Below are 26,515 nucleotides of genomic sequence, written 5' to 3'. Positions count from 1 at the left end.
GTGAATTCAGATTTTTTTAAATGGCATTCCCACCACGTGTCTTGGGAGCCTAGTTACTTCTCTGTACCCTCTGTTCCCTAGGGGACATATGACTGCTGGATTGTGCAAGCCTGGGGCCCTGGCCAACTTCACAGAGCTTGGTGGCCACACTGACACGATGATTCACACTGAACCCTCTTCCCTTCTGAATTTCTGACAAGCCTTGTGGCTTTCACGTGAGGAATATGAGTGGCTCTTGAGAAATCTTTACATAAGGTTTTTAAATTTTTTTTTAAGATGGATGAGGTGATTTTCCTTAATTAGCACATTCCTTACTGTTTACTTATCTTGAGGACAAGGTGTTCATTCTTGCTGCTGCTTCTTACCTGGGTTTATTGATGTTTATGGTTCTGTTCTTCTTGTTAGTCATGATGTACTGCTATAAATTAGCCTAAATACATATGGAAATGTTCTTTCATTGTTCCTTCTTCAGATGTGAAAACATAGTACCCTGGTGATCACAAACTTGCATGCTGCTTGCTTTCTTTTCTCAATTCTGGTTCTTAGTATTCTTTTTTTTTTTTTTTTTTTTTTTTTTTTTTTTTTTTTTTTCATTTTTCTGAAGCTGGAAACGGGGCTAGACAGTCAGACAGACTCCCGCATGCGCCCGACCGGGATCCACCCGGCACGCCCACCAGGGGCGGTGCTCTGCCCCCCAGGGGGCGATGCTCTGCCCATCCTGGGCGTCGCCATATTGCGACCAGAGCCATTCTAGCGCCTGAGGCAGAGGCCACAGAGCCATGCCCAGCGCCCGGGCCATCTTTGCTCCAATGGAGCCTTGGCTGCGGGAGGGGAAGAGAGAGACAGAGAGGAAAGCGCGGCGGAGGGGTGGAGAAGCAAATGGGCGCTTCTCCTATGTGCCCTGGCCGGGAATCGAACCCGGGTCCTCCACACGCTAGGCCGACGCTCTACCGCTGAGCCAACCGGCCAGGACATTCTTAGTATTCTTACATGGAACTAGAGCTTTCTCTTATGAACAAATAAACTGCCAGAAAGTAGAAATTGTGGAAAAAAGTAGTGTGTGACTTTTTTCTACTAGACAAGGCCTTTGGAGTATTTGGTCTATTTTAATTAATATTTTTCAAAATATTAAACTAACCAGTGCCTCTTGTTGTTACCTCATTTATCAAGCGACATTAGAAGGTTCTGTAATGGTGCTTGAGTGGGTGCTTTTTGCTGTTGAAATTTGTTTTACCCTCAAGGCCCTGGTGCACTGAGTTTTGTGTTGACTTTCTGTAGGTGTTTCCACAGTCCTGTGTTTGGTATGGAGAGTGTGGAATTGCATTTGGAGATAAGAGGTATAACTGTGAATATTCTGGGCCACCTAAACCGTTGCCGAAGGATGGGTATGACTTAGTGCAGGTAAGTTGGTTACCTTAGGTATTGGGAAACATAAAATGCTAATCAAAGGCCCTCTGCAGTTATACCTTAAATATTAGTGTGGGGTGGGGGTTGAGGAGAAACATCAATAGGCTTAACTCTTATCCCAAACTTACATGGGGCTAACTTTGTTTCCCACTAGCAGGTCACTATTTAGGAACTGACTTTGGTTCCCTCTTTGCAGCTTCTTCAAAATATATTAGAAGTTAGCTTTTTTTCATTCCAAGATTTCAGGACTTGAATGGACTAGGATGCTAAGTGGCTGTGACTCCTTTGTCTTCTGTTCATTTTAGTGATTCCTTTGTTTTCCACGAGAGCCTGTGAACTTGGGCTGCTCCCAGTATCCGTTGTCTCTCTTACCATCCCTGGCACATAGCAATATTAGAAGAGGGTTAGGAAACCAATGTGAAAAAGCTGGCTTTAGAGGCTTAAGTAATCTAAAACCCAGCTGACATAGCAGCGGGTCTCTGAGAGGTCCTTGCTTCTTTCATTAGAATTATTCAAGGCATTGACTTTCCTTGGAGTAACTAATAGAAATGTGCAGTAAATAGCATTGTGGTTAAACTTATAAAACCCAAGAAAAGGTAAAATGATTGGTTCAATAAGAAAAAAAATTGAAATGTCTCTACTTTTGTGAATCCCTAGTTTAGAAATAGTAAATCGATGGCCTTTTTAAAAGAATTCTGCAAGAACTTTGAAAATAAATGTCTTACCCTTGTGTACTAAAGGATTATGTGGATGGAGTTGTCTTGTTTCATTGAGGACTGTTTGTTCTTGTCTAGCTGTCTGATATCCATGCTCTCTCACCCTAAAGGAACTCTGTCCAGGATTCTTCTTTGACAATGTCAGCCTTTGTTGTGATGTTCAGCAGCTTCGTACACTGAAAGACAACCTGCAGGTGCCTCTACAGTTGCTGTCCAGGTAGGCTGACCACCGGGCAAACGGGAAAAATGGGGTTCAGGTACAACAGGTCCTTTTAATAATATTTCGTTCCACATCACTCCATTAACACACTGCTGAGATGGCTGTAGGGACATCTGTTTCCGTCATTTGCTGTGTGGTAAAATTATTTTCATTCATGTGGTTTTACTTAAAGTCATAGAGCCTAACAATAACACTAAGTGAGGCCTTACTGTACTTATTAACAAGTAACATTCTGGTTTCCTTTAAAAAGTTTTTGTTTTATTTTAAGATAGTAATCTTATGACTTCTCAGAAATAATGAGTAATTTCTGATAGAGTAATAATGATCTGACTGAGTTTTCTTCCTAGTTACATTCAGGGTTGGCCCTTGGTTTCCCTCTGAGGTGTGTCTTCATCCCCAGAGGGCACCTGCGCTGTAGGCCGGTCCGTTCAGACTTGTGCCTCTGCGCCTGTGTGGTTCTGCTCAGGTCTGTGGCCCAGACCCTCACCTGTAGAGTCCTTTCGTCGCCTGCCTGTGTTCACCCTCGTTTGCACGTGGTTCTCTCTGCCTGTGATGAAGTGATATGTGCTAGAGTCCCGGTCCTCAGTTGAGCTAGCCTTTGGGAACTGGTAACAAGATTGTTCTGGCATACTTGGCTGGTTGTGTCAATGTAGTTAGCTATCCAGCTGTTCCCTATGACCAGTGCAGTGGAAAGGGTTACATAATAAGTGTTCTTATCTAAGCTTATGTAGCAGTTCTCAAATGTGCAAAAGAACAAGTTGGTGGTGGTCTTTAGAACAGCACATTGTGATACCTTTTTCAGTTTTTTACACTTAAGCACCCTGATAAAGGTGGATGGAAAGGACATATGACGCGGGGGAAATGCTTCTCTGGGCAGACAGTACTGTGGGTGTTATCACTGCAGGGGACTGGGCCCAAGTCGGCGTGCACTGAGGAATCCCTGCTTCTTCCCAGAAGTTTAAATTGCCGGTATAGAGGAGAAAACAATCCCTAGATTGTCCTGTCAGGACCACATGCAGTATAATAACAGGTCAAAAGTTAAGAATCTAACCGGGCCAGCATATCCTGTGGAAGGCTAGTGGGTATTGATGGGGCCAGATTGAAGCTGTCATTCAGCCTAATTACGTTTCGTTGCCACCTGCTCTAAGTGAGGTGTTATGCATGTGGAAAGATAATCAAACTTTGTCCATGTTGTCAGAGGCACTAAAGTTTTATCCATAATAGCAAATGATGGGAAGCTAATATATGAAATGTCATGCAGCTGTCAAATTGATGACTGTGGAGATTAAATATAGTAACATAGAAGGAGGTTTGTAATTCATGGAAAGGGGTAGAAAGCTGTGCACCCCAAGAGTGATTTTTGTTATAAATGGTATAATTGTCATTCCTGTGTTTGTCACAGTATAAAGCACAAGACCCCTGAAAGAGAGTCAGTGAGTGTGTCTGGTCCTTCACTACCCCAGAGGCTTTAAAGGTTGGGACCACACCTTCCTTGTTCTCTGTCCTGACTGGTTGCCTCTACTGGGTCAGAGCAACCTTGATCATTTGTGTTGCAAGGACACAAGTCTAATGAAGCAGTGGTGTTTGCAGATAGCTCTGAACCAAAAAGGAGAGAGAGAGTTCTTTGCCACATAACTAGTCAACATTAGGAGCTCAGACTTTGAACCCGAAGGACAGCAGACAGCTGTGCTTCTCCTGAAACCCGTGTGCTGCTTAAATGCGTGCTGCTGGAGACCACCACTGCTGTTCCTTTTATTCTTCCAAGTCAGAGGAAACCCTCTTGTGTACAGAGGGCCTCGGGCTTGTCTGGGGCTTGGAAGAGAGGCCTTCAGTAGGCTGTAGGATGAGCATGTGCTGTCTAAACCTCATCCCCCCCTTTTCTTCTTAATCAGAGTTATCACCATGATGCTTCTAAATCCCTTTAGCTTCAGTCAAAACATTTCTCTGAATTATAATGTGAAAAATTCAGAGAAGCATTTTTTCTTTTTGAAATTACATCTGGACAACATAAATGTAGTAATTAGGACCATTTTCAGAGAGGTGTTTTTATTTTAATGTAACATTTTTGGTTTAGAATTGCTGAGTTTCATATGTCCTCAGGGTAACTCATTCATCATTTTACAGTAAGTTTTAAATATGCTTTGTCTATTTTAAATCGTCTTATTTGTTTATTCATTATTGTTATTATTATTTTATTTAAGTGAGAGGCAGGGAGGCAGACTCCTGCATGCGTCCTGACCGGGATCCACCCGGCAAGCTCCCTACCTGGCAATGCTTTGCCCATCTGGGGCCACTACTCTGTTGCTTGGCAACCGAGCTATTTTAGCACCTGAAGCAAAGCCATGGAGCCATCCTCAGCATCTAGGGCCAACTCACTTGAACCATAAGAGCCCCAGAAGCTGGGTGGGGGCGAGAGTAAAAGGGGAAGTGTGCCCTGACTGGGAATCAAACCTGGGACTTCCAGACGCTGGGGCGATGCTCTATCACTGAGCCAACAGGCTGGGGATAAATCGTCTTTATTTTGGTCCTATTATCTGTGACATCATACAAAATATACTTACTTTTTCTTTAGATGTCCATCCTGTTTTTATAACCTAATGAACCTATTTTGTGAGCTGACATGTAGCCCTCGACAAAGTCAGTTTCTGAACGTTACGGCAACTGAAGATTATGTTGATCCTATTACGAACCAGACAAAAACAAATGTAAAAGAATTACAGTACTATGTAGGAGAGAGTTTTGCCAATGGTAAGTAAACTTTTAATTATTCCTCTTTTACAGTTGTACGAAGACAGTGGATCCTTTTTTGTTGACCTGTCAACTGTGTGAAAGTGACAATTTCTAGTTTCATTGGCCATGAAATGTGAGGTGGTGCTTTGCTTGTATCATCTTATGACTTGAACTACAACCTATAAAACAATCTCCTTAAAGAGGATATTTCCTCTAACTCTTTCCTCCTATAAGCTCCCACATGGGACTTTTTAGTATGTGCAAGTTTACTTCTGTACATTTTGGAAACCTGTGGAACTGTGGCTTATTGGACATGAATTGTATAACTTCAGGAATTACTACAAGACTGAGAGAAGGGTTGGAAGGGTAGAACTAGTTGGCAGAGGAGAGGAGATATTGACTGTAAAGAGAAAGAAGGAAAATTGACGGGAACGGGAACCCCAGCAACTAGAAATAATAGAACAATCTGAAGAAGACCATATGTTTGCTGAAAATCATTGAAATGAAAGAATTCTGAAAGTGTAAGATACTAGGGAAAAAGAATGAACAGATTAGAAATAGAACCAACTGGATCTATTAATAAGAAATAGTCATTTAAATAGAGTAAAAGATAAGCAGCAGATCAGACATAGCAAAATAAAGACTGTGCCCAAAAAAACCCTGGCTGGATAGCTCGGTTGGTGAGGGCATTGTCCCAATACTCCAAGGTTGCATGTTCAATCCCTGGTCAGGGCACATACAAGAATCAGCCAATGAATGCGTAAATAAGTGGAACAACAAATCAATGTTTCTTTCTCTTCCTCCCTCCCTCCTTTTTGCTCACTTTCTTTCCCTCCCTTATCTCCCTTTCCCTTGCTCCCTCTCTCTCCCTTAAATTAAAAATTTTAAGAAAAATATGCCCAAGAATAATATATAAAATAAGAGAGTAAGAATTCAACAAAATTAATGATTGGAAGGGCCACACATGACTTTAATTGTAATGATTAATTAAAAATGTAACAGCCCTGGCTGTGTAGCTCAGTTGGTTAGGGTGTTGTCCCAGTATGTCACGATTGCAGCTTTGATTCCTATTCAGGGCACATACAAGAATCAATCAATCAACAACAAATCAGTATCTTTCTCTCTTTCTTTCTCTCTCCCTCCCTCTCTCTCTCTCTTTCCTCTTTCTCTCTTCTTCCCCCTCTCTCCCCTTCCCCTCTCTCTCTGAAATCAGTAAATAAATTTTAAAAAATTTATGTAACAAAAAAAATTTAATAGGAAAAAGGTCCCATTCGCACAGGCAACAGAAAGTAAGATACCTAGGAATAAATTTGCCAAAAGATGTGACATAAAAGACACTGTGCTGAACAGAGAAGATATCATTCTATCTAGAAGCAGAAACAGGCATGTGAAAAGTTGATACTGTGTAACAGGAATATTGTTACAAATCATTTAGGGAAAGGTGGACTAGTTGAAAAATGGAAGGAGAAAATTGATTATTCATCTAATTTTTATTTTTGTATATTATACTAAAATGAATAGATTAAAAATCCTAATCTTGGAAATTTTTAAAAGTAAATATAGAGTATCTTCATGACTTTAATGTGAGAAGAAAGGGTTCTAGATGAAAAAGGAAAGGCAGAAACTGTAAGTGAAAAGGCTCATAAGTATAAATGATCAGTATAAGAGCAGTGAACTGTAGATTTGAACAATAAGCTACCATTTGATATATGATTGTCACAAGTTATAAAGTGGGTCAATTCCAAATATTGGTGAGGATATAGAGCAACAAAAATGCCAATACCTTGGTGCAAGTGTTTGAAAACCATTTAAAAAACAATTTTGCCTGACCAGGCGGTGGCGCAATGGATAGAGTGTCGGACTGGGATGCGGAAGGACCCAGGTTCGAGACCCCGAGGTTGCCAGCTTAAGCGCGGGCTCATCTGATTTGAGCAAAAGCTCACCAGCTTGGACCCAAGATTGCTGGCTCGAGCAAGGGGTATAGCTTAGTGGTAGAGCATTTGACTGCAAAACACTGACAACACCAAGTGCTGGCAAGCACGAGGAGCCACAGAGATCTCTCATACATTGCTGGTGGGAATGCAAAGGAGTACAGGCACTGTGGAAAACAATTTAGTCCTTTCTTAGAAAACTAAAAACACTCTTACATATGATTTAGCAATCATGTTTCTTGGTATTTATCCAGAAGAGTTGAAAACTTATGTCCATTCAAAAAAACCTGCACATAGATGTTTATCGAAGCTATATTCATAATTGCCAAAACTTGGAAGTAGTAACCAAGATATTCTTCAGTAGGTGAATGGGTAAACCGTGGTATATCCAGACAATGGAATATTATTCAACATGAAAAAGAAATGAGCTCTCAATCTGTGAAGCCTGGTGGAGCCTTAGATGCATATTACTAGATGAAGGAGGTCAATCTGAAAGTGCTACGATTCTGTAGCATAATCTCTACCACTTCAATCTGATACTGTACGATTCCAACTATATGGCACTCTGGAAAAGTCGAAACTATGGGGACAGTAAAAGAGATGAGTGTTTGCCAGGGACTGGGGGAGAGAGGAATGAAAGGAGGAGCACAGGATTTTTAGGGCACTGAAACGATTGTTTGATGCTGTAATGGTGGATATGTATAATTATACCTTTGCCAAAGCTCATAGAATATACAACACCTGGAGTGAACCTGAATGTCAGCTATGGACTTTGGGTGATAGTGATGTGTCAGGATAGGTGTATCAATCATAACAAATGTTCCACTTTGGTGTTGTTGATAGTAAGGAGGTTGTACTTGTGTGAAGGCAAGGATTATATAGGAACACTTACTTTCTGCTCAATTTTACTGCTTTAAAAAGAACTTTTTTTATTTTTTGACAGAGACAGAGAAAAAGTCAGAGAAAGAGATAGATAGGGATGGACAGACAGGAAGGGAGATGAGAAGCATCAATTCCTCGTTGTGGCACTTTAGTTGTTCATTGACTGCTTTCTCATATGTGCCTTGACCAGGGGGCTACAGCAGACAGAGTGACCCCTTGCTCAAGCCACTGACCTTGGGTTCAAGCTGGTGAGCCTTGCTCAAACCAGGTGAGCCCGCTCTCAAGCTGGTGACCTTGGGGTCTGGAACCTGGGTCCTCCGCGTCCCAGTTCGATGCTCTATCCACTGCTCCACCACCTGGTCAGGCTAAAAAGGTTTATTTTTAAAACAACTAATAAAAAATTCAGACACTAAATGCTAGTTAAGAGAATGGATAATATATTGGAGTAAAGTTATAGTCTATAATGGAATACTTAAAACTGTTCAAATATATGAGAGTTGTGGCAGTCATGTGAATGACTTAAAAATATTGACTGAAAGTAAGTTATAGAATATATATGTAGTATGTTGTTTATATTAAATAATGCTATGTATTTATGGATATAATTTATAATAAAAGTGCACAAACGTGCATTGGAAAGAAACAACAAATTCAGGATATGGTTACTTAAGGAAGGGAGGATGGCCATAAGGAGGGTTGTCAGGGCTTCAATTGTATGTCGTCTATTTTTTTTAATGTTGAGGCAAATGTAAAATAGATTGACACAGTGAGGTGGCGAGTAATTGGGAATTGTATTATTCTCCCATATTTTCTATGTGCTTGAAATATTTAATAAAATAAAAACTTGAAAACCAAATGGTAAGTTGGAAGATATAATGGAATCACTCAGAAAACAGCATAAAGATCATTAAAGAAATGACATGTGGAATAAAGTGAGGAGCTCCAGAAAAAGACAAGAGAGAGATTTGGGGAGAGACAATAAGCAAAAGGATAATGGCTGAACATCTTCCAAAATGAATGAGCGATGAATCCTCAGATTTAGGAAAAGAAAATGAATCTCTAAGCCAGATAAATTAAAAAGAAATAAAATATACAGAAGCCAAGTGTATTTCTATTCACTTGCAATGTACAATCTGAAAGTGAAATTAAGAAAACAATTCTATTTACAATAGTGTCAAAAAGAGTAAAATACTTAGGAATAAATTTAACCAAAGAATGAAAAACTTAATACTTTTTAAAACAAAAATATATATATTATTTAAAGAAATTAAAGAGGATCTTAATAAATGGAAAGACATTCCATATTCTTGGATTAGAAGACTTAATATTAAGATGGCAGTACTGCCTAAAGTGATCTATATATTCAGTACAGTCCCTATTAGAATCCCAACTGACTTCTATGTAGAAATTGACAGGCTGGTTCTAAAATTCACATGAACTTGCAAGGAACCAAGAATAGGCAAAACAATCCTGAAAAAGAACAGAATAGGAAGTCTCATACTTCCCAATTTTAAATTTTACTCCCAGCCAATGCAAATCAAAACAGTTTGGTACTGGAATAAGAATAACACATAGCACAATAAGATAGAATTGAAAGTACAGCAGGCCTTTGAACAACACAGGTTTAAACTGCATGGATCCACTTAAATATGGATGTTTTTCAGTTGAACCATGTAATTTAATTGACCACAGTTCAGTTGACCCTTGCAGTTCAAATACATGTTGTTCAAGGGTCAACTTTGCAGTTGCAAATCTGCATATATGGAGGGCCAGCTCTATGGGATGCGCTCTTAACCCCCACATTTTCAAGGGTCAACTGTAATCCCATATATCTGTGGTTGTCTGATTTTTGACAAGGGTGCCAAGACTATTCAATGGGGAAAGAATAGTCAAGAAATGGTGTTGGGACAACTGGGTGGCTGAATCCAAAAGAATGAAGTTGGACTTTACCTCAAGCCATATATATAAATTAACTTAAAATTGATCAAAGACCAAAATGTAAGAGCTAAAACTAGAAAACTCTTAGGAGAAAACAGATAAATCTTCATGACCTCAGATTTTGCAATGAAATCTTGACATGACATGGGCAACAAAAGGGAAAGAAAGTAATCTTTTGTGTTTCAAAAGACACCATCAAGAAAAGGCAAGAATATTTGCAAATCATGTAGTTAATAAGGGAACTTGTATCTCGACTATATAAAGAACTCTAACAACTCAATAATAAATAGAAAACAATTAAAAATTGTCAAAGGATCTAAGTAGACATGTCACCAAGGACAAATGGCCAGTAAGCTTATGAAAAGATGCTTGAAATTATTAGTCGTCAAGAATATGCAAATCAAGACCACAGTGAGACACCACCCCTCACCCACTAGGGTGGCTAGAATCAAAGAGTCAGGAACAGTGTGTTGGCGAGGATATGGAGAAGTCACCTTTATACACTATTGTAAAGGTTCGCCTTTATACACTATTGATGCGAATGTAAATACTTTGGGAAACACTCTGGCAGTTCCTGGAACAATTATACAGTACATAGAGTTACCACACGACCCAGCAATTTCCTCACAAACAAAATGAAAACATTTCTATGCAAAAACTGTACACAAATATTTATAGCAACATCATTCATGATAGCCAAAAGTAGGAAAACCTAGATATCCAAGATATCCATCAACTGAGATATAAACTAAATGTGATATATTCATATGACAGAATATTATTTGGCCATAAAAAGGTATGAAGTACTACTGATACATATGACATCATGTTAGGTGAAAGAAGCCAGTCACAAAAGACTACATATTACATGTTTCCATTTATATGAAACGTCGAGAACAGGCAAATTTATAGAGACAGAAGGAGATTAATGGTTGCTTAGGGCTTGAGAGAATGGGGAGATGAGGAAACATTAGCTAAAGGGTCCAGGGTTTCCTTTTTTAAGGTGATGAGAATGTTCTAAAATTGACTGGTAATGGATGCATCTATGTATGAATATTCTAAAACCCAGAATTGCAACTTTAAATAGCTGAATTAGATAGTATGTGAATTATATATTTCAATAAAGCTGTTTTTTAAAAAAGAAACATATCTAAATATAGCTTAGAAAAACTATAAAACTCCAAAGACAAAGATCTTGAAAGCAAGTAGGAAAAAATGCAATCACTTCAAAAGAATGACAATTGGAAACTTTTTTAACAGCCATGATAGAAGCCAGAAGGCAATGAAATAATCCCAGTTTTAAAGAAAATAACTATCACTCTTGCTAAACCGTCTTTCAAGAGTGAGGGTGAAATGCAGTGACTTTATAGGTATGTCCTTAAAGTGTAGGAGGAGATCCCCAGAAGTTTCTAACAAGCAGGAGCTGATAAATAAATATTAATATAGGACCCTAATGGGGCCCTACTACTTCCTTATGTGCAAAATGTTATGTGTGCTTGTTTAGTGTGCTGTTTTTATGAGTACTAAAATAAAACCAAAAAAGAGAGTAGTAGTAGGTTCCTTCCCACGTGACCTCTGTCCTAAAACCAGTTCTGCCCTGTAAGTTTCCCTAATTCTCCAGCCATATAGTTTGCTGCTGCGGAGGTTTTCTGGAGCCAGCTTTATTGACTGAAGAGGCACTAAGATGCTTAGCTTCTCCTTCCTCAGCTTTAGTGTGCTCTTCTGTACAGTACGGATAGTACTTCTCCAAGATATTGCGAGCTACATGGGATGACATAAGGCTTTCCTGTCTATTTCTTATGTTTGTTACTTGGATCTGACCTAGTAGGTGTGATAAACTGGTTTTGGGGATAATCTCCATTTCCACCTTTAGTGTTTACTGTGGCCATTCCTGTCCCTAACTTCTGATTGCAGTGCATATGGATTTCAGAGTTTACATATGAGAAGCCTTTGTGAGATCTCGCCCAGTGAGTTAAAGCAGAATGGTGTTTCAGTCTTTCCCCTTATTCTTCTGCTAGCGATGTACAATGCCTGCAGGGATGTGGAGTTCCCCTCAAGTAACGACAAAGCCCTGGGACTCCTGTGTGGGAAGGACACCAAAGCCTGCAATGCCACCAACTGGATTGAGTTCATGTTCAATAAGGACAACGGCCAGGCACCTTTCACCATCACACCCATTTTTTCAGGTAGGCATAAAGACTCCCAGGGTTGGTGTATTTATGATGTTTCTTAAAGCCCAGGAGACCTTAAACTGCAATAAAAGATCCATTCAGGTACCTAGCTCCTGGATGTCCCTCCAATGAGCGAGGTAACTAGAACTTTTATCTTGTCCCTGGTTAATAGGGTCTGGGAATGGAAATGGAGGAGGAAGAAGAATTTCCTACAGGTAGTGCTATAGAATTGAAAGAATAAGTTCCTTTTATAATTTTTTTTAAAAAAGGCAAAAATCATTATGAAAGCCTTTTCAGGAGCTCTTCAATAGTATTAGACTAGCTCCTCAGTGGAAATAAGACATAGTTGAAGTTTTACTTGGGAAATGATGTACTTGAATCTCAGTGAGAAAACCTGTCTGTGCTGAGTTACTGAGGTAACTTAAACTTTTATAGGACTAAGTGGCAAAACATCAAGCAGAAACCTCTGGTCCTTTTTCTTCTTTCCAGACATGCTATATATTAAATGTGCTTATCATTGGATTTAAATGTAATTTAATAAACACTTTGTTGTGTTCTTTTAATTGAGATATTCACTCACCACAATTCTTGCTACAGATCTCCCAACCCGTGGGATGGAGCCCATGAACAATGCCACCAAGGGCTGTGCCGAGTCTGTGGATGAGTTTACCGAGCCATGCAGCTGCCAGGACTGCTCCGCCGTGTGTGGCCCCAAGCCCCAGCCGCCACCCCCTCCTGTTCCCTGGAGAATCCTGGGCCTGGATGCCATGTATGTCATAATGTGGGCCACCTACATGGCGTTTTTGCTTATGTTTTTTGGAGCACTTTTTGCCATGTGGTGCTATAGGTAAGACATCCTGTTTGTCCTTCAGAGTAAGAAGAGCAAAATTATCAAGGTTGCATTTCCAGCTTTCACTTGGCAGATCTTGGTTCATTAGAACCAGGAAACAATTATCTGCATTAAAATCATTCCATGAATTGCTTATGTCCTGCAACTAGTAAACAGTCAAAGGCCTGTTCAGACATGGAAATATTTGAATTTGGTTTCATTGATTTATTCAAAATGATGAGTGAATTAAAGCATCCTGCAGGAACCACCCATTCCTCTTTATTCTTTAATCTTTTATTATGTCCTTTAATCTATCATGGCCTACAAAATAGAAGCTGAAGTCTTAGTATTGCATTTGGAGTTTCATGTTTGTAGTTCTCAGCTGTGGATGCATATTAGATGAACGAACTATAGAAATGATCCCCGAAAGTATAGTCTTTGTGGATGCATATTAAATAAGATGAGGGACTTTAAAAAGATACTAAGAACAGAGTGGGATTTGGTATGTGAGTAGTGTCTTTATTCTTATATCTCCTTGAGATTTGTATGCGTTTATAACTCTGAGGACATAGAAAAATCATTTGAGGCCTGACCAGGTGGTGGTGCAGTGGATAAAGCATCGGACTGGGATGCCAAGAACCCAGGTTCGATCCGAGGTCGCCAGCTTGAGCACGGGATCATCTGGTTTGAGCAAAAGCTCACCAGCTTGGACCCAAGGTCGCTGGCTCGAGCAAGGGGTTACTCGGTCTGCTGAAGGCCCGCGGTCAAGGCGCATGTGAGAGGGCAATCAATGAACAAACTAAGGTGTTGCAATGCGCAACGAAAAACTAATGATTGATGCTTCTCATCTCTCCCTTCCTGTCTGTCTGTCCCTGTCTATCCCTCTCTCTGACTCTCTCTCTGTCTCTGTAAAAAAAAAAAAAAAAAAAAAAAAAAAATCATTTGATTTCCACAGCAATATTCTTTTAAAAAAATTTTTATTGATTGATCTTTAGAGAGACAGGGAGGGAAAGAGAGAGAGAGAGAGACATCTATTTTTTGTTCCACTTATTTATGCATTTATTGGTTGATTCTTCTGGGTGCACAGCTGGAGATCGAACCCTCAACCTTGGCGTATGGGGATGACACTCTAACCTACTGAGCTATCTGGCCAGGACCTAGTAACCACCCATTCTTTAACAGAAAGTTGTAGGAACCAAATCTGATTCAAATCTATTTAAATGCAATATTAGAATCCTTTTAGATATTTGCATCTTGATTTAGGACGGTGTATTTTATTTAACTTTTTATTTTAAAATAATATTAGACTTACCAAAAAGCTACAAAAATAGCATATAACATATATATGTATGCATGTGTGTGTGTGTGTGTGTGTGTGTGTGTGTATATATTGCTTTCTCTGTTACAACTTATATAACCCATAGTATATAATTACTAAAACCATGAAAATGACAGTGGTATAGTATAATCAGCTAAATTATGAACTATATTAAACTTTCACCAGGTTTTCCCCTCGTGCCCTTTTTCTCCCCAGGATCCCGTAATTGCATTCACTTTCTGTGTTTTATTAGTTTCCTCTAATCTCTGGCAAATAGTTCCTCAGTCTTTCTATTTCTCTTATGGCCTTGACACTTTTGATGAGTACTGGTCAGTTATTTTGTAGAATGTCCCTCAGTTCGGCTTTATCCGATATTTTCTCAGGATTAAGTTGAGGTTATAGGTTTTGACCAGTAATATCACAGAAGTGATGTTGCATCTCTCTCAGTATATCCACCCTACCCAGGGGCTCGTGATGTCAGTATGTCGCATTACTGGTGATGTTAACCTTGATTACTTGGTTAAGATGGTGTCTTCTAGGTTTCACCACTGTAAAGTTACTATTTCTCTCTTTATAGATGATACGTATCTTAGGGGAGATACATTGAGGCTGTGCTAACACTGTGAATTTAGAGGAAAGATGGTGACAATTAGGAAAGAAGGAAACAGGATGAGGAATTAAGCTTTTAAAGGTGTTATGGGAATGTCAGAAGAATGGCATTGTTATGTTGAAATCCACTGATATTACTTACATGCTTTTATTTTTCAGAAAACGGTATTTTGTCTCCGAATACACCCCCATTGATAGCAATATAGCCTTCCCTATAAATGCCAGTGACAAAGGTAGGCACATTTTAATTAAATAAAAGGGTTAGGGTTACATTGGCATGGGCGTTCATTTCCTCAACAAATGATCTTGGGAGAGACACTGGAGACACTGCCAGGACTAAGGACATGGTTGTGATCAAGACTGACAGGTCCTTGCCATTGTGCTCTTTCAATCTAGTCAGGGTGACTGCTCGGAACCAAGTAATTAATAATGGAATGAGAATAGTGATGGGCTGGGCTAGAGCTCTTGGAGGAGCTGAGCTAGCAGGCTGACAGCAGGAATAGCAGCAAAGTTGAGGGGACCTGCTCTGGACAGGGTGCCCAGAGGACTTTGCCTTTCCGAGGCTTGTATGTGAGCATCGGTGCCCTGCGGGTGGGGATGGCGACCATTGTGGGCAGGCAGGAAGCGTGGCTTCCAGACAAGATAGGTGGCTGAGGGAGGGTCGGGGGTGGGGGAACCTCCTGCACATCCTGATGCAGGCGGGACTCCGGCCACTGGAGACTCAAGTAGCTAATGCTCTCCCTGTTCCAACTTTCAGGAATGGCTCGGCTCCTAACCTCCACCCTCTCTCCCTCTCCTGCTCTTCCAGGGGAGGCATCCTGCTGCAACCCGCTGGGGGTAGCATTTGAGGGCTGTTTGAGGCGGCTCTTCACATGGTGGGGCTCCTTCTGTGTCCGAAACCCTGGCTGCATCCTTTCCTTCTCCCTGGCCTTCATTGCTGCCTGCTCTTCAGGCCTGGTGTTTGTCCAAGTCACGACCAATCCAGTTGACCTCTGGTCAGCCCCCGGCAGCCAGGCTCACCAGGAGAAAGAGTACTTTGACGCCCACTTTGGGCCTTTCTTCCGCACGGAGCAGCTCATCATCCAGGCCCCCCACACCAGCGTACACACCTACGAGCCGTATCCCTCGGGATCCAACGTGCCCTTCGGACCGCCACTGAACATAGACATTTTGCACCAGGTAATCTGTTCTTTGCAGAAATCAGTCCAGGGGACACAGTGGTTTGCTGGCTTTCATATGTTGACCAGTTCTACTGGATGCTTAGTTTGGGGCTGATGTAGTGATATATATATTTTGAAAATCTTAATGGTAAAAGGAAAGTGAATTTTTAAGACAGTGAATAACAGGTGTTGAACTTAATGAAAAATATGCTGTAAACTGCTTTTGTATTTACTGCATATGGCTGGTCTTACTTCTTTCTATAAGTTGAGATGAGGCCTTCTCTATTGAAGCAGACTGTGTTTATAATTCACTTTAGGAATTTACAAATATTTTTCCTTGGTAATTGAAAAGTAATATGCTAGAACCCAGAGGACTGAAGCCTCTTGTGCTATCCTGGTAACCTAGGGAGGACCTAGTGGGTCACTGCTGATCTACCTGCAGAAGTGAAGTGTTGCCTGTGTTGGGTGAGCGGCACATCTGGGGTGAGATCCATCCTGTTCTCCCCCATCACACTTGCCCGGGAGAAAAGTATCTGAATAAACTGCATCTCGCTTCTTTTTTAATATACGGTTACATAACTGCATGGGTTTTTCTTTAAACGTTGGTCTTGCCTACAGAAAGTCTGATATCTTCAAAAACATCAGAAGGGGCCCCAAGACTTTAATAGAATCTTTTCCCCACCAGTGACAGACAGCCTGTAGCTTTTCCCCAACTTGTTGCAGAAGATGCACAGCAGTTCTTTACCTCCAGCAGTGTATTCTCTATTAGAAAATATGAGAATATACATAAATAATCATAGTGTGGAGCAAGGCAGCAGGTGGTGGTGGTGGTGAGGGGCTATGTCAGGAAGACCAGCAAATTAGCTCAGTATCCCTCCAGCCCTGCTGGTCACTGCTGGGTAAGGGAGTGTTCTACACTGATCTCTGGCCTGGTAATGGTGTCACCTCCCCATCTCTGGAAAGCCTTGAAATAGGGTCTCCACCTCAGTTTGCTGTTTTCTAAGAGTTGGCCTTTGGTGTCATCAGATACTTGACCGCAGTGTGCCTTAGTTCTGTCTGCATCTCAGGAGGGATTTTCCCCGCAAAACTCTTTTATTTTCTGTCTCCTCGGCACAAGAGTGGTTCGTCAGAATCTGGGTGACATCTGATGTGTTTCTGGATTTGTATCTTCTTTCAGGTTCTTGACTTACAAACAGCTATTGAAAACATTACTGCATCTTATAACAACGAGACTGTGACACTTCAGGACATCTGCTTGGCTCCTCTTTCACCGTATAACGAGAACTGCACCATCATGAGTGTGTTGAATTACTTCCAGAACAGCCACTCCATGCTGGACCACAAAGTAGGGGATGACTTCTTTGTGTACGCGGATTACCACACGCACTTTCTGTACTGTGTTCGGTACGTGCAGACAGTCACTCATTTGCCCCACCAGTATTTGAGCCCTTGCTGTGGCCACACACAATTATAGGTATTAGAGACCCAGTAGTGAGCTAATAGATGTTCTTATGGAAGGAGCCAGATGATGAACAAATAGATACATGCTGTAATGCCAGGTAGAGATGGGAGATATAGGTAAGATAAAACCAGGCAAGAAGATAGGGGCACTGGCTGGCCTGCTTTAGATGAGTGGAGACCTGCTGAAAGTGGAAGGAAAGGAGGAGCCTGTAAATATCGGAGGAAAAGTGTTCCATGTAGATGGAGCAGCAGGTACAAAGGCCCTGGGGTGGAGCTTTTGTGACATATAATGAGGAAGAGCACGTACCTCGCAGCCTTTAACTTATGCCTGAATCTATAACCTGTAGTTTCATCTACCACATCACCCCCTAAATTTTTTGATCTGGTTTCTTACAATAATAAATACCTATAGTGCTTTTTCTTATCTTTCAAATACAAATTTATATTATGACATGGAATTGTTTTTAAAATCTGTTGCATCCCCTGTGGAGCAGGGGGCAGGGAAACTGCTTCCTGAAGGAGACATGTCTAGCTGGGCAGAGTGTGTTTATAATTCAGTTAGTCACAGAGAAGCGGAGCTTGGTGACCTGTGAGGTGATCTTAGACTTGTCACGTGGCTTACCGTGTATGGGCCTGCCATCTCTAAGCGCCTGCTCTTTGTCCTGACCTGATCTGACCTGACCTGAGACAGTTGTTTAGCCAGTCAGATAATCACATCATGGCTGTTTCCTCGTCATGGGAAACTAGTCTTTGCCACCTTTGAGTGCATTTTTCAACTAAGCACGTCAAGAGTTGAGTGTGCTGACTTTCTTGTCTGGTTTGGTGACCTTAAGATCTGTCTGTTTTTGTTACTAGACTATGACACTTTAGTGGTTGGGCTGTATATACTCTGTTTCAAGGAGGTCACCTCTAAAAAGTCTCATAAAATAAAAAGTGTGTACCCATATACCCCAAACCAGCATTTTCCGCAGGGTAGATGGTAGAGGGGAGCCATGGACAGTCGGAAAGAAAATTAGTGTCACATAATTTTTATATTTAAGGAAAAACAACTGTTTACTTTCTATTGTACAAAATAAAAATCAACAAACGTTTTTTGGTGGGGGAGACACAGGAGACCTGTGTTCTATCTAAGCAGGGCATGGTTCAGCTAGCTGTGGGACACCCTGTCCGCGACTCCTGGCCTGTGTGGCGGGGAATTCTCCCTCAAGCAATTTTTGTGATTTTTACCCTCTGGATGAACTCTCAGATCTGTGATGTGGAGCCAGGTCAGACCGTGGGAGCAAGGGAACCAGCTTTGGGCCCACCCTGTCACCTGTTTGCCTTGAGCAGGTGACCTGACCTGCATGCCTGATGGCATCGTCCCTGGGTCTCAAGAGTGGTGGTTTAGAGTGTATTTGAGACCTTCCCTAAGTGCCGATCAGAATTCTGGCGTATGGTCTGTCCTGAAATGCTCATTCCCGCCCCACTGACTGACTGTCTGTCTTCAGTGCACTCCTGGTTGTCCCTGCCTGGGTCACTGCACAAACCTGACTGGTCTCCCTGCTTCCCCTTTCTTTTCCTCTTGCAGACCTCCCACTTTGCCTCTAGAGTGATCTTTGTAAGACAGTGAGTGGCCCCTTCTCCCAGGCCTCTAATTATCCTTCTCCCAAGCCTCTAATTGACCCCGGTGTCTACAGAATGAAAAACCCAAACTGCTGAGCATGGCGTTCAATCCTTCTTTTCATTGTCTGTCCCTTTTGGGCCCATCTCTCTCACAGAGGTCTCCGCTCATGGGTACCCCATGCTCAGACACAGGACTTCTTGTTCCGCAGACTGCCATGCTCCTGCTCTCTCCTCTCCCACATGCCTGTTCTTGTTCTCCCCCCCCAAAAAAATTGCAGTTGCATGGAACACCCTCACTTCTCCGTCCCAGGGGAATTCTCCCTAGACCTTAGAGATCTGGTCCTGTTTTGCCTCCTCTTTTTGGTGACAGTTTTTCCCCCTCTGTTGCTCTCTCCTCTGTGTATCAGGCACCGTGTGGTAGAGTCACATCGTGCAGTATTTGCTTGCCTCTCACTCAGTGATTCTGAGCTTCCAAAGGCAAATGCTGAACTGTATTGAATTATTCACCTAAGGAACCTCAGTACCCACATTGTGCTTAGAATATGTAAATATTGTTGAATACGAGAATGAAAACTAGGGTAGCCTGATTAACTGTTAGTTGTGTAAACATCTCGGTCTCTGACGTCTTGAGGCTTGTTCTGATGGAACCTGTTTTCTGAACTTCTTGGCAGGGCTCCTGCCTCTCTGAATGATAACGGTCTGCTCCAGGATCCTTGCCTGGGTACGTTTGGTGGCCCAGTGTTCCCCTGGCTTGTGTTAGGAGGCTATGATGGTAAGTGAGAGAACCTTTTGCTTTTCCTATTAGATTCAATAGTCTTGCTTCTGTTATTAATAGTCAGGTGGTAATCATAAAGGTTTCATAAATTGAGCACTCTTATTAATTTCCTGTCTCTTAAATCCCAAACATAACGTCCCCTTTGGTTTGGATTTGTTTTTCTGGATTTAAAAAAAGTGGACAATGTTACCTATTTTGGGGGGTCACGCTTTAAGAAGCTGTCAAGAGCTAAGGACATGTCCACAGAATAATGTAATTGTATACATCCATGTAATGTGCTGTTCAGCTTCTGGGAGGTCCTGAAACGCTAGAAGTTCATCTGCAGAACCCCAGCTGAATTCATGGACTTCAGGTCAAGAGCATCGGTAACAGGGAAGAGATACTGTGAGAGATACGGGGGAGAAAGGTAGCTGATGGATTTTCTTTTTCTTCTAAACCAATTGGTTAAGAATTCAGACACTTTTATGGTAGGAAGGGCAGTTGGTTTGCCTTTTGCTGGGTCCTATAACACCACGGAACAGGTGGTACTGGGTACAGTGAGGTGATGATTCCTGTGACAGCGTAGACACCTGAAGCTGATTACAGGCAGCTCAGCAGGTTTCTCTCCACCCTAACGAAGAGGCCAAATAAATGTCTTCCTCAAGAAGTTTGGTCTGTAATTAAATTTTACTCTGCCTCATATAATAAAATGCCATTTCTGATTGGTGGGGAAAGATGGTGGCATTGATTGGCTCGTCACAGCCATCAAAATTAAATTTTGCTCTCTCCCTTGCTTCACCAAAAAGAAACTCCAGATGGATCAAAGATTGAAATGCATGAAGTGAAACTATTAAAGGACTAGAAAAAATTACAGGAGTTTTTTAAAATAATTTTTAAGTGGAGAAGGCATGTCTAAGCAAGATAAAACTCCGAAGCCACAAAAGGAAACACTGATGAATTTGACTACATGAGAATTTTAAATTCTGATGTGAAGAACAAACATCATAAAGTTAAAAAAAAAGATAACAAAACGGAAAAAAAAATAGTACATAACATTTCTTTCATATATAAAGAGCTCTTGTGAAAAAAAGAAAAGGTCAGCAACCCAGAAGAAAAGTGAGTGAAGCCATATGAAATACAAGTAAATGGCTTTTCATTATATAGAAAAAATGCTCAGTCTCACTCCCAATTAGTGAAATGCATCTCACTTCAGTCTTTCTACCTAATAGGTTAGCAAAGATCTAAATGAGTTTAATAAAACCCAGTATGGGTGAAAGCATGGGGAAGCTACTGTATTGATGGGAGTCTGAATATAAACTCCAGCAAAAAGTGTGCATATAATCTCTCTTGTTCACTGATGTATTCATGGCACTTAAATAATGCCTGACACAAAAGTGGTCACAGTAAATTTTTTTTTTATTAATAGGAACAGCAAATTTTTATTTTATTTTTTTTACAGAGACAGAGAGAGAGTCAGAGAGAGGGATAGATAGGGACAGACAGACAGGAATGGAGAAAGATGAGAAGCATCAATCATCAGTTTTTCGTTGCGACACCTTAGTTGTTCATTGACTGCTTTCTTATATGTGCCTTGACCATGGGCCTTCAGCAGACTGAGTAACCTCTTGCTCAAGCCAGTGACCTTGGGTCCAAGCTGGTGAGCTTTGCTCAAACCAGATGAGCCTGCGCTCAAGTTGGCGACATCAGGGTCTCGAACCTGGGTCCTCCGCATCCCAGTCCAACGCTCTATCCACTGCGCCACCGCCTAGTCAGGCGTAAATATTCTGTTGAATAAAAAATAGGGCAGTTGCCTGACTAGGTGGTGGCACAGTGGATAGAGCATCAGCCCAGGACACTGAGGACCCAGGTTCGAAACTCTAAGGTTGCCAGCTTGAGGGCAGGCTCACCAGCTTGAGTGCAGGGTTGCTGACTTGAGTGTGGGATCATAGACATGACCCCATGGTCACTGGCTTGAAGCCCAAGGTCGCTGGCTTGAGCAAGGGGTCACTGGTTCGGCTGTAGCCCCCCTGGTCAAGGCACATATGAGAAAGCAATCTCTGAACAACTAAGGTGCCACAACAAAGAATTGATGCTTCTCTCTCGCTTCCTGTCTGTCAATCCCTATCTGTCTGTATGTCTCCCCCCCCCCCCCCCGCTATAAAAAAGAAAAGAAAAACAGGGTGGCCTTTTTGGTGGGCCATTTGGGAGAATCTGTCAAATTTAGAAATGTATGAAGTTTTTGATTCAGTGATTATACTTATAAGAAATGATTCCTCAAATATGTATTTTACACATGAAAAATAATGTTATTCCTTGTAATAATTTTGTTTATAATTTTCAAAATTGTAAAAATATCCAACAATAGATTGGTTAAATTATACTAAAAATACTATGCAGTAGAAAAAAGAATAACAAAGCTCTTTACTAAAATCTCCAGATTGAAATGTCTCAAGATAGAAATTTAAAAGCATAATGTGCAAAAAAAAGGAAGAAAAAAAATACAAAATAAAGAAAAAAATCATAATGTGCAGAATAGTATGTTTACTATTTGTATAAAAGAAGGAAAAGGGAAGAATATATGTGTTTGCTTGAGCATCTATGGAGTGTCTCTGGAAAGAGTTACAGGTGGTCACCGGATGGGGAAGGCTAAGAAAATAGAAAGGAAATGAAGGAAGGAAAGAAACTTTTCACTGAACAACCTTCTGCTGTTTGGAATTCTTACCATGCATGGCTATGTAATAATAATTAAGTAAAAACATACTCTTCCTGAGTGATAACCTGTGTCTACTTCAGATAAAGAATCCTTGTTCTTCATGAACTAAACTCTACAGAGTCACCATTGAAGTGAACCTCTTTTTGTTTTTAGAGCACAAGGATATATAGTCTTTAGCCCCAGTGAGAAATCAGTCAGTTTGCGGTCTTGTCATTTTCCCCTTGTATATATCTAATTTTCTGCCTGCTTGTAATCTTTTTGATGTCACATTTTTCTTTCTAGATCAAAACTACAATAACGCCACAGCCCTTGTGATTACCTTCCCTGTCAATAATTACTATAATGATACTGAGAAGCTCCAGAGAGCCCAGGCCTGGGAAAGAGAGTGAGTTGCTCACAGGGTCTGAACACACTGTCCTTGCTTTGTGGATAGCTGGACACTAACAGAGACCTAAACTTCACTCAGCTAAACTAACCAACATCAGATCTGAGTTATATCTTTTCACTCGTACTAGTGACGCTAAGAAAAAAATATGTAAGTAAATTTACCTATAAACATTGCTTAAACAGCTCTCCCTACACAAGAATGCAAAAGTATAATAATGCAGAATTTCTCTTGCATCGTTTTCTAACAGCAAAAACTGAGAGCTAGCTGAACATACAATATATTATTAGTAAGGGATAAGTACAGTGGAAAATCACACAGTCATTAAAGATAGGTAATAAATGGTTCAAGAGGTATTAAATAAAAACTGCAGTCAGCATGTTTAAGTAAATATGTCTATACATGCTTTTCATGCTTAGAAAAAATATCCAGGAAATCATTGTTTGCGGCCTCTAGAGAATAGAGAGAGCTCTGAGGAGGACAAGGGACTTTGACTTTTTACTTTATAGTGTACTTTAAGTACATTTTAAATTTTTTATTTTTTAAATCATTTTTTACTTTGCAGTTACAGTTGACATACATTATTATATTAGTTTCAGGTATGCAACCCAGTGATTAGACATTATATAACTTACTAAGTGGTCATCCTGATGAGTCTCATATCCACTGTTATTAGAATGTTATTGACTATTTTCTCTGTGCTGTGCTTTACATCCACCCCCATGACTATTCTGTCACTACCATCTGTACCTCTTCGTCCCTTCACCGTTTTTACTCCTGCCCCCAAACCCCTTAAACCCCTTTTCATCTGGGAACTGCACAAGTGTTCTATTTATCTGTGAGTCTGGGTCTGTTCTGCTTGTTCATTTATTTTGCCTTTCAGACTTGTTTATAGATATGTATTTTTTGCCATTTTATTGTTCATACTTTTATCTTTTTTTTTTTCTTCTTAAAGAAGACCCTTTCTGTAATATGGTTAGGTGGTGATTAACTCCTTTAGCTTTTCTTGTTTGGGAAGCTGTTTATATGTCCTTCCACTCTAAATAATAGCTTTGCTGGGTAGAGTAATCTTGATTGTAAGTTCTTGCTTTTCATCACTTTGAATATCTCCTGCCACTCCCTTCTCACCTGCAAAGTTTCTATGGAGAAATCAGCTGACAGTCTTATGGGAGCTCCCTTGTAGGTCACTAACTGCTTTTCTCTTGCTGCTTCCTCTCTTTGTCTTTAACCTTTGCATTTTAATTCTGAGGTGTCTTGGTTGGGACCTCTTTAGGTTCATCTTGTTTGGGACTCTACATTTCCTGGAGCTGTATGTCTATTTTCTTCACCAGGTGTGAGGCCAGTAGCCGCCCCGATTGTGGCCATTCACATGCAGGTTCACATTAGATTCGGGCAGATAGTAAAACAGTGGATCCAAAAACTGGTGGGCCATTCCTTTATTCTAGCCTCGCACTGGCCGGTGAGTAAAAACACCCACACAGGGCTCCCAAAGCCACTTGCACATTCCCCAGTTCCACAACCAGGATTTTCTCTGTGTTTTCCTAGAATCAGAGGCCCCCGCCAATCTCAGTCACCTCTGGTTCCCCATCTTCACACTTCTCCCTTCTCTCTGCACAAACTGGCTTCTTCTTCAGCACTGTGCCATCTTGGCTTCCTTCTCCCTCTTCTCCTTCTCTGCTCTTTTCAAAACTTTTTGGCAGGAAAACCCCTCCTCCAGTAAACACTAGTATAACAATAGCCCCTCCAAAGCAGGAATGCAATCAGCAATTTGCAATCAACTGCCCTGCTCTGAGGGTAAGCACACACGTGGCTTCCCAGGGGCATTTTTAACAAAGTGAGCAAACTCAGAAAATACAGATTTTATAAACTCATTTGCCCAACACCAGGTTAGAGAAGTTTTCTGTCATTGTTTTTTTCAAAAAGTCCCAATTTGCTTCTCTCTGTCTTCTCCTTGTGGCATCCCTATGATACACGAATGTTGGAATGCTTGAAGTTGTCCCAGACGCCTCTCATACTATCTCCATTTTGGGGGGTTCTTTTTTTTTTTTTTTCTGTTCTGATCAGGTGTTTTTTGCTTCCATATATTCCAGATTGCTGATTTGCTTCTTGGTTTCATCTACTCTACTGTTGATTCCCTATAAATTATTCTTCATTTCAGTTAGTGTACCCTTCATGTCTGACTGGTTCTTTTTTTAAGGTTTCAATGTCCTCATTTAAGTTTCTTGAGAATCTTTGAAGCCAGTATTTTGAACTCTGTTTCTGATAGTTTGCCTCCATTTCATTTAGTTCTTTTTCTGGAGATTTCTCTTGTTCTTTCATTTGGGACATGTTCCTTTGTCTTGCATTTTGGCTGTTCCCTATTTTTGTTTCTATGAACGAGGTAGAGCTATTACATCTCCCAGACTTGGTGGAGTGACCTTGTGTAATAGGTGTCTTGTAGGGCCCAGTGGCATAGCCTCCCCAGTCACCTGAGTTGGGTGCTCCAAATGCACCCGTGTGTGGACCGGGTGCCCTGTTCTGTTGTAGTTGAGCCTTAATTGCTTTGGTGTCACTGGAGGTATCGACTCCTAAGGTGATCAGCTACGAGGACAGGCTACAGTGGTGTATTGGTGCTCACCAAGTCCACCCCTTAAATGTGTCACTCATGGATGTGGTAGGGTTGTAATCTGCTAGGGTCTGAAGCTGTCCAGTGGGTGCACTGGTTCTCGGACTGCCTGTGTCCCGCTTGGGGCTAACCAGCACCAGCTACAAAGCAGTGCGCAGAAGGCTGTTACTTGTGCTCATCTTGGAGGTGCCAGGAGAGGCCAAACTGTGAACAAGGCTGGCTGCTGCTGGTGCCAGGCCTGGGGCCACTTAGCAAGAGGTACAGGGTATACAGAGGCCAGATGCTGCTTGTCTGAGAGATTTTAGTAAAATCTGAAGCATTAGGCAAGAGAGGCCATTTGTACAGAAAGGCCACTGGAAATGGCTTGAGTGAGCACAAAAATTGGGTAGGGTGGGGTCTAAGGGAATCACCTGGGTGGGCAAACAGTATGAGCCAGGTTGATGGAGACTCAGATATGGTGCCCACCTGCCAGCTCTGTGTGTGTTGGGGGAGTGGGAGGAACAGCCTCAGATAAGAAACAGTGGCCTCTGCCAGCACTCTGATCTGGCAGAGAGCTGACTCTAGCTCTTGCTCTGTTGCCAAACAATTCAGTTCTTCCCCGTATAGAGGAACTGCTTTTAAACTGCTACCCCAGTGCTAGAGCTCAGAGGCAGTGAGTTTGAGTAAGTCCGTGCATGGGCCCTCTAAGAGGGGTGCCAGGGGCCCCAGCAGTCCTCCGTCTCACTCTGCCACAGTCCTTCGTGCACGGGCCCTCTAAGAGGAGTGCCTGGGGCCCCAGCAGTCCTCCGTCTCACTCTGCCACAGTCCTTCGTGCACGGGCCCTCTAAGAGGAGTGCCAGGGGCCCCAGCAGTCCTCTGTCTCACTCTGCCACAGTCCTTCGTGCACGGGCCCTCTAAGAGGGGTGCCAGGGGCCCCAGCAGTCCTCCGTCTCACTCTGCCACAGTCCAGGGGCCCCAGCAGTCCTCCGTCTCACTCTGCCACAGTCCTTCGTGCACGGGCCCTCTAAGAGGAGTGCCAGGGGCTCCAGCAGTCCTCCGTCTCACTCTGCCACAGTCCTTCGTGCACGGGCCCTCTAAGAGGAGT

General features: G+C 41.7%; 1 protein-coding gene across 2 annotated transcripts in view; it reads left to right on the top strand.

Moving 5' to 3' along the window:
* NPC1 (NPC intracellular cholesterol transporter 1) overlaps window positions 1–26,515 on the top strand; it is a 55,540-nt gene that overhangs the window by 10,965 nt on the left and 18,060 nt on the right. Inside the window, exons 2-11 of one of the 2 annotated variants that reach the window (XM_066353434.1) lie at window positions 1,279–1,401; window positions 2,234–2,340; window positions 4,916–5,091; window positions 11,843–12,010; window positions 12,593–12,842; window positions 14,911–14,984; window positions 15,509–15,930; window positions 17,089–17,315; window positions 19,646–19,746; window positions 22,724–22,826. In XM_066353434.1, coding sequence (XP_066209531.1) covers window positions 1,279–1,401; window positions 2,234–2,340; window positions 4,916–5,091; window positions 11,843–12,010; window positions 12,593–12,842; window positions 14,911–14,984; window positions 15,509–15,930; window positions 17,089–17,315; window positions 19,646–19,746; window positions 22,724–22,826 — 1,751 coding nt within the window. The remainder of the gene's footprint in view (window positions 1–1,278; window positions 1,402–2,233; window positions 2,341–4,915; window positions 5,092–11,842; window positions 12,011–12,592; window positions 12,843–14,910; window positions 14,985–15,508; window positions 15,931–17,088; window positions 17,316–19,645; window positions 19,747–22,723; window positions 22,827–26,515) is intronic. The other variant, XM_066353435.1, reaches the window with a different exon arrangement.

This window comes from Saccopteryx leptura, chromosome 11, assembly GCF_036850995.1.
Source record: "Saccopteryx leptura isolate mSacLep1 chromosome 11, mSacLep1_pri_phased_curated, whole genome shotgun sequence".
Taxonomy (NCBI): domain Eukaryota; kingdom Metazoa; phylum Chordata; class Mammalia; order Chiroptera; family Emballonuridae; genus Saccopteryx; species Saccopteryx leptura.
This window is presented reverse-complemented; position numbering and strand designations above follow the sequence as displayed.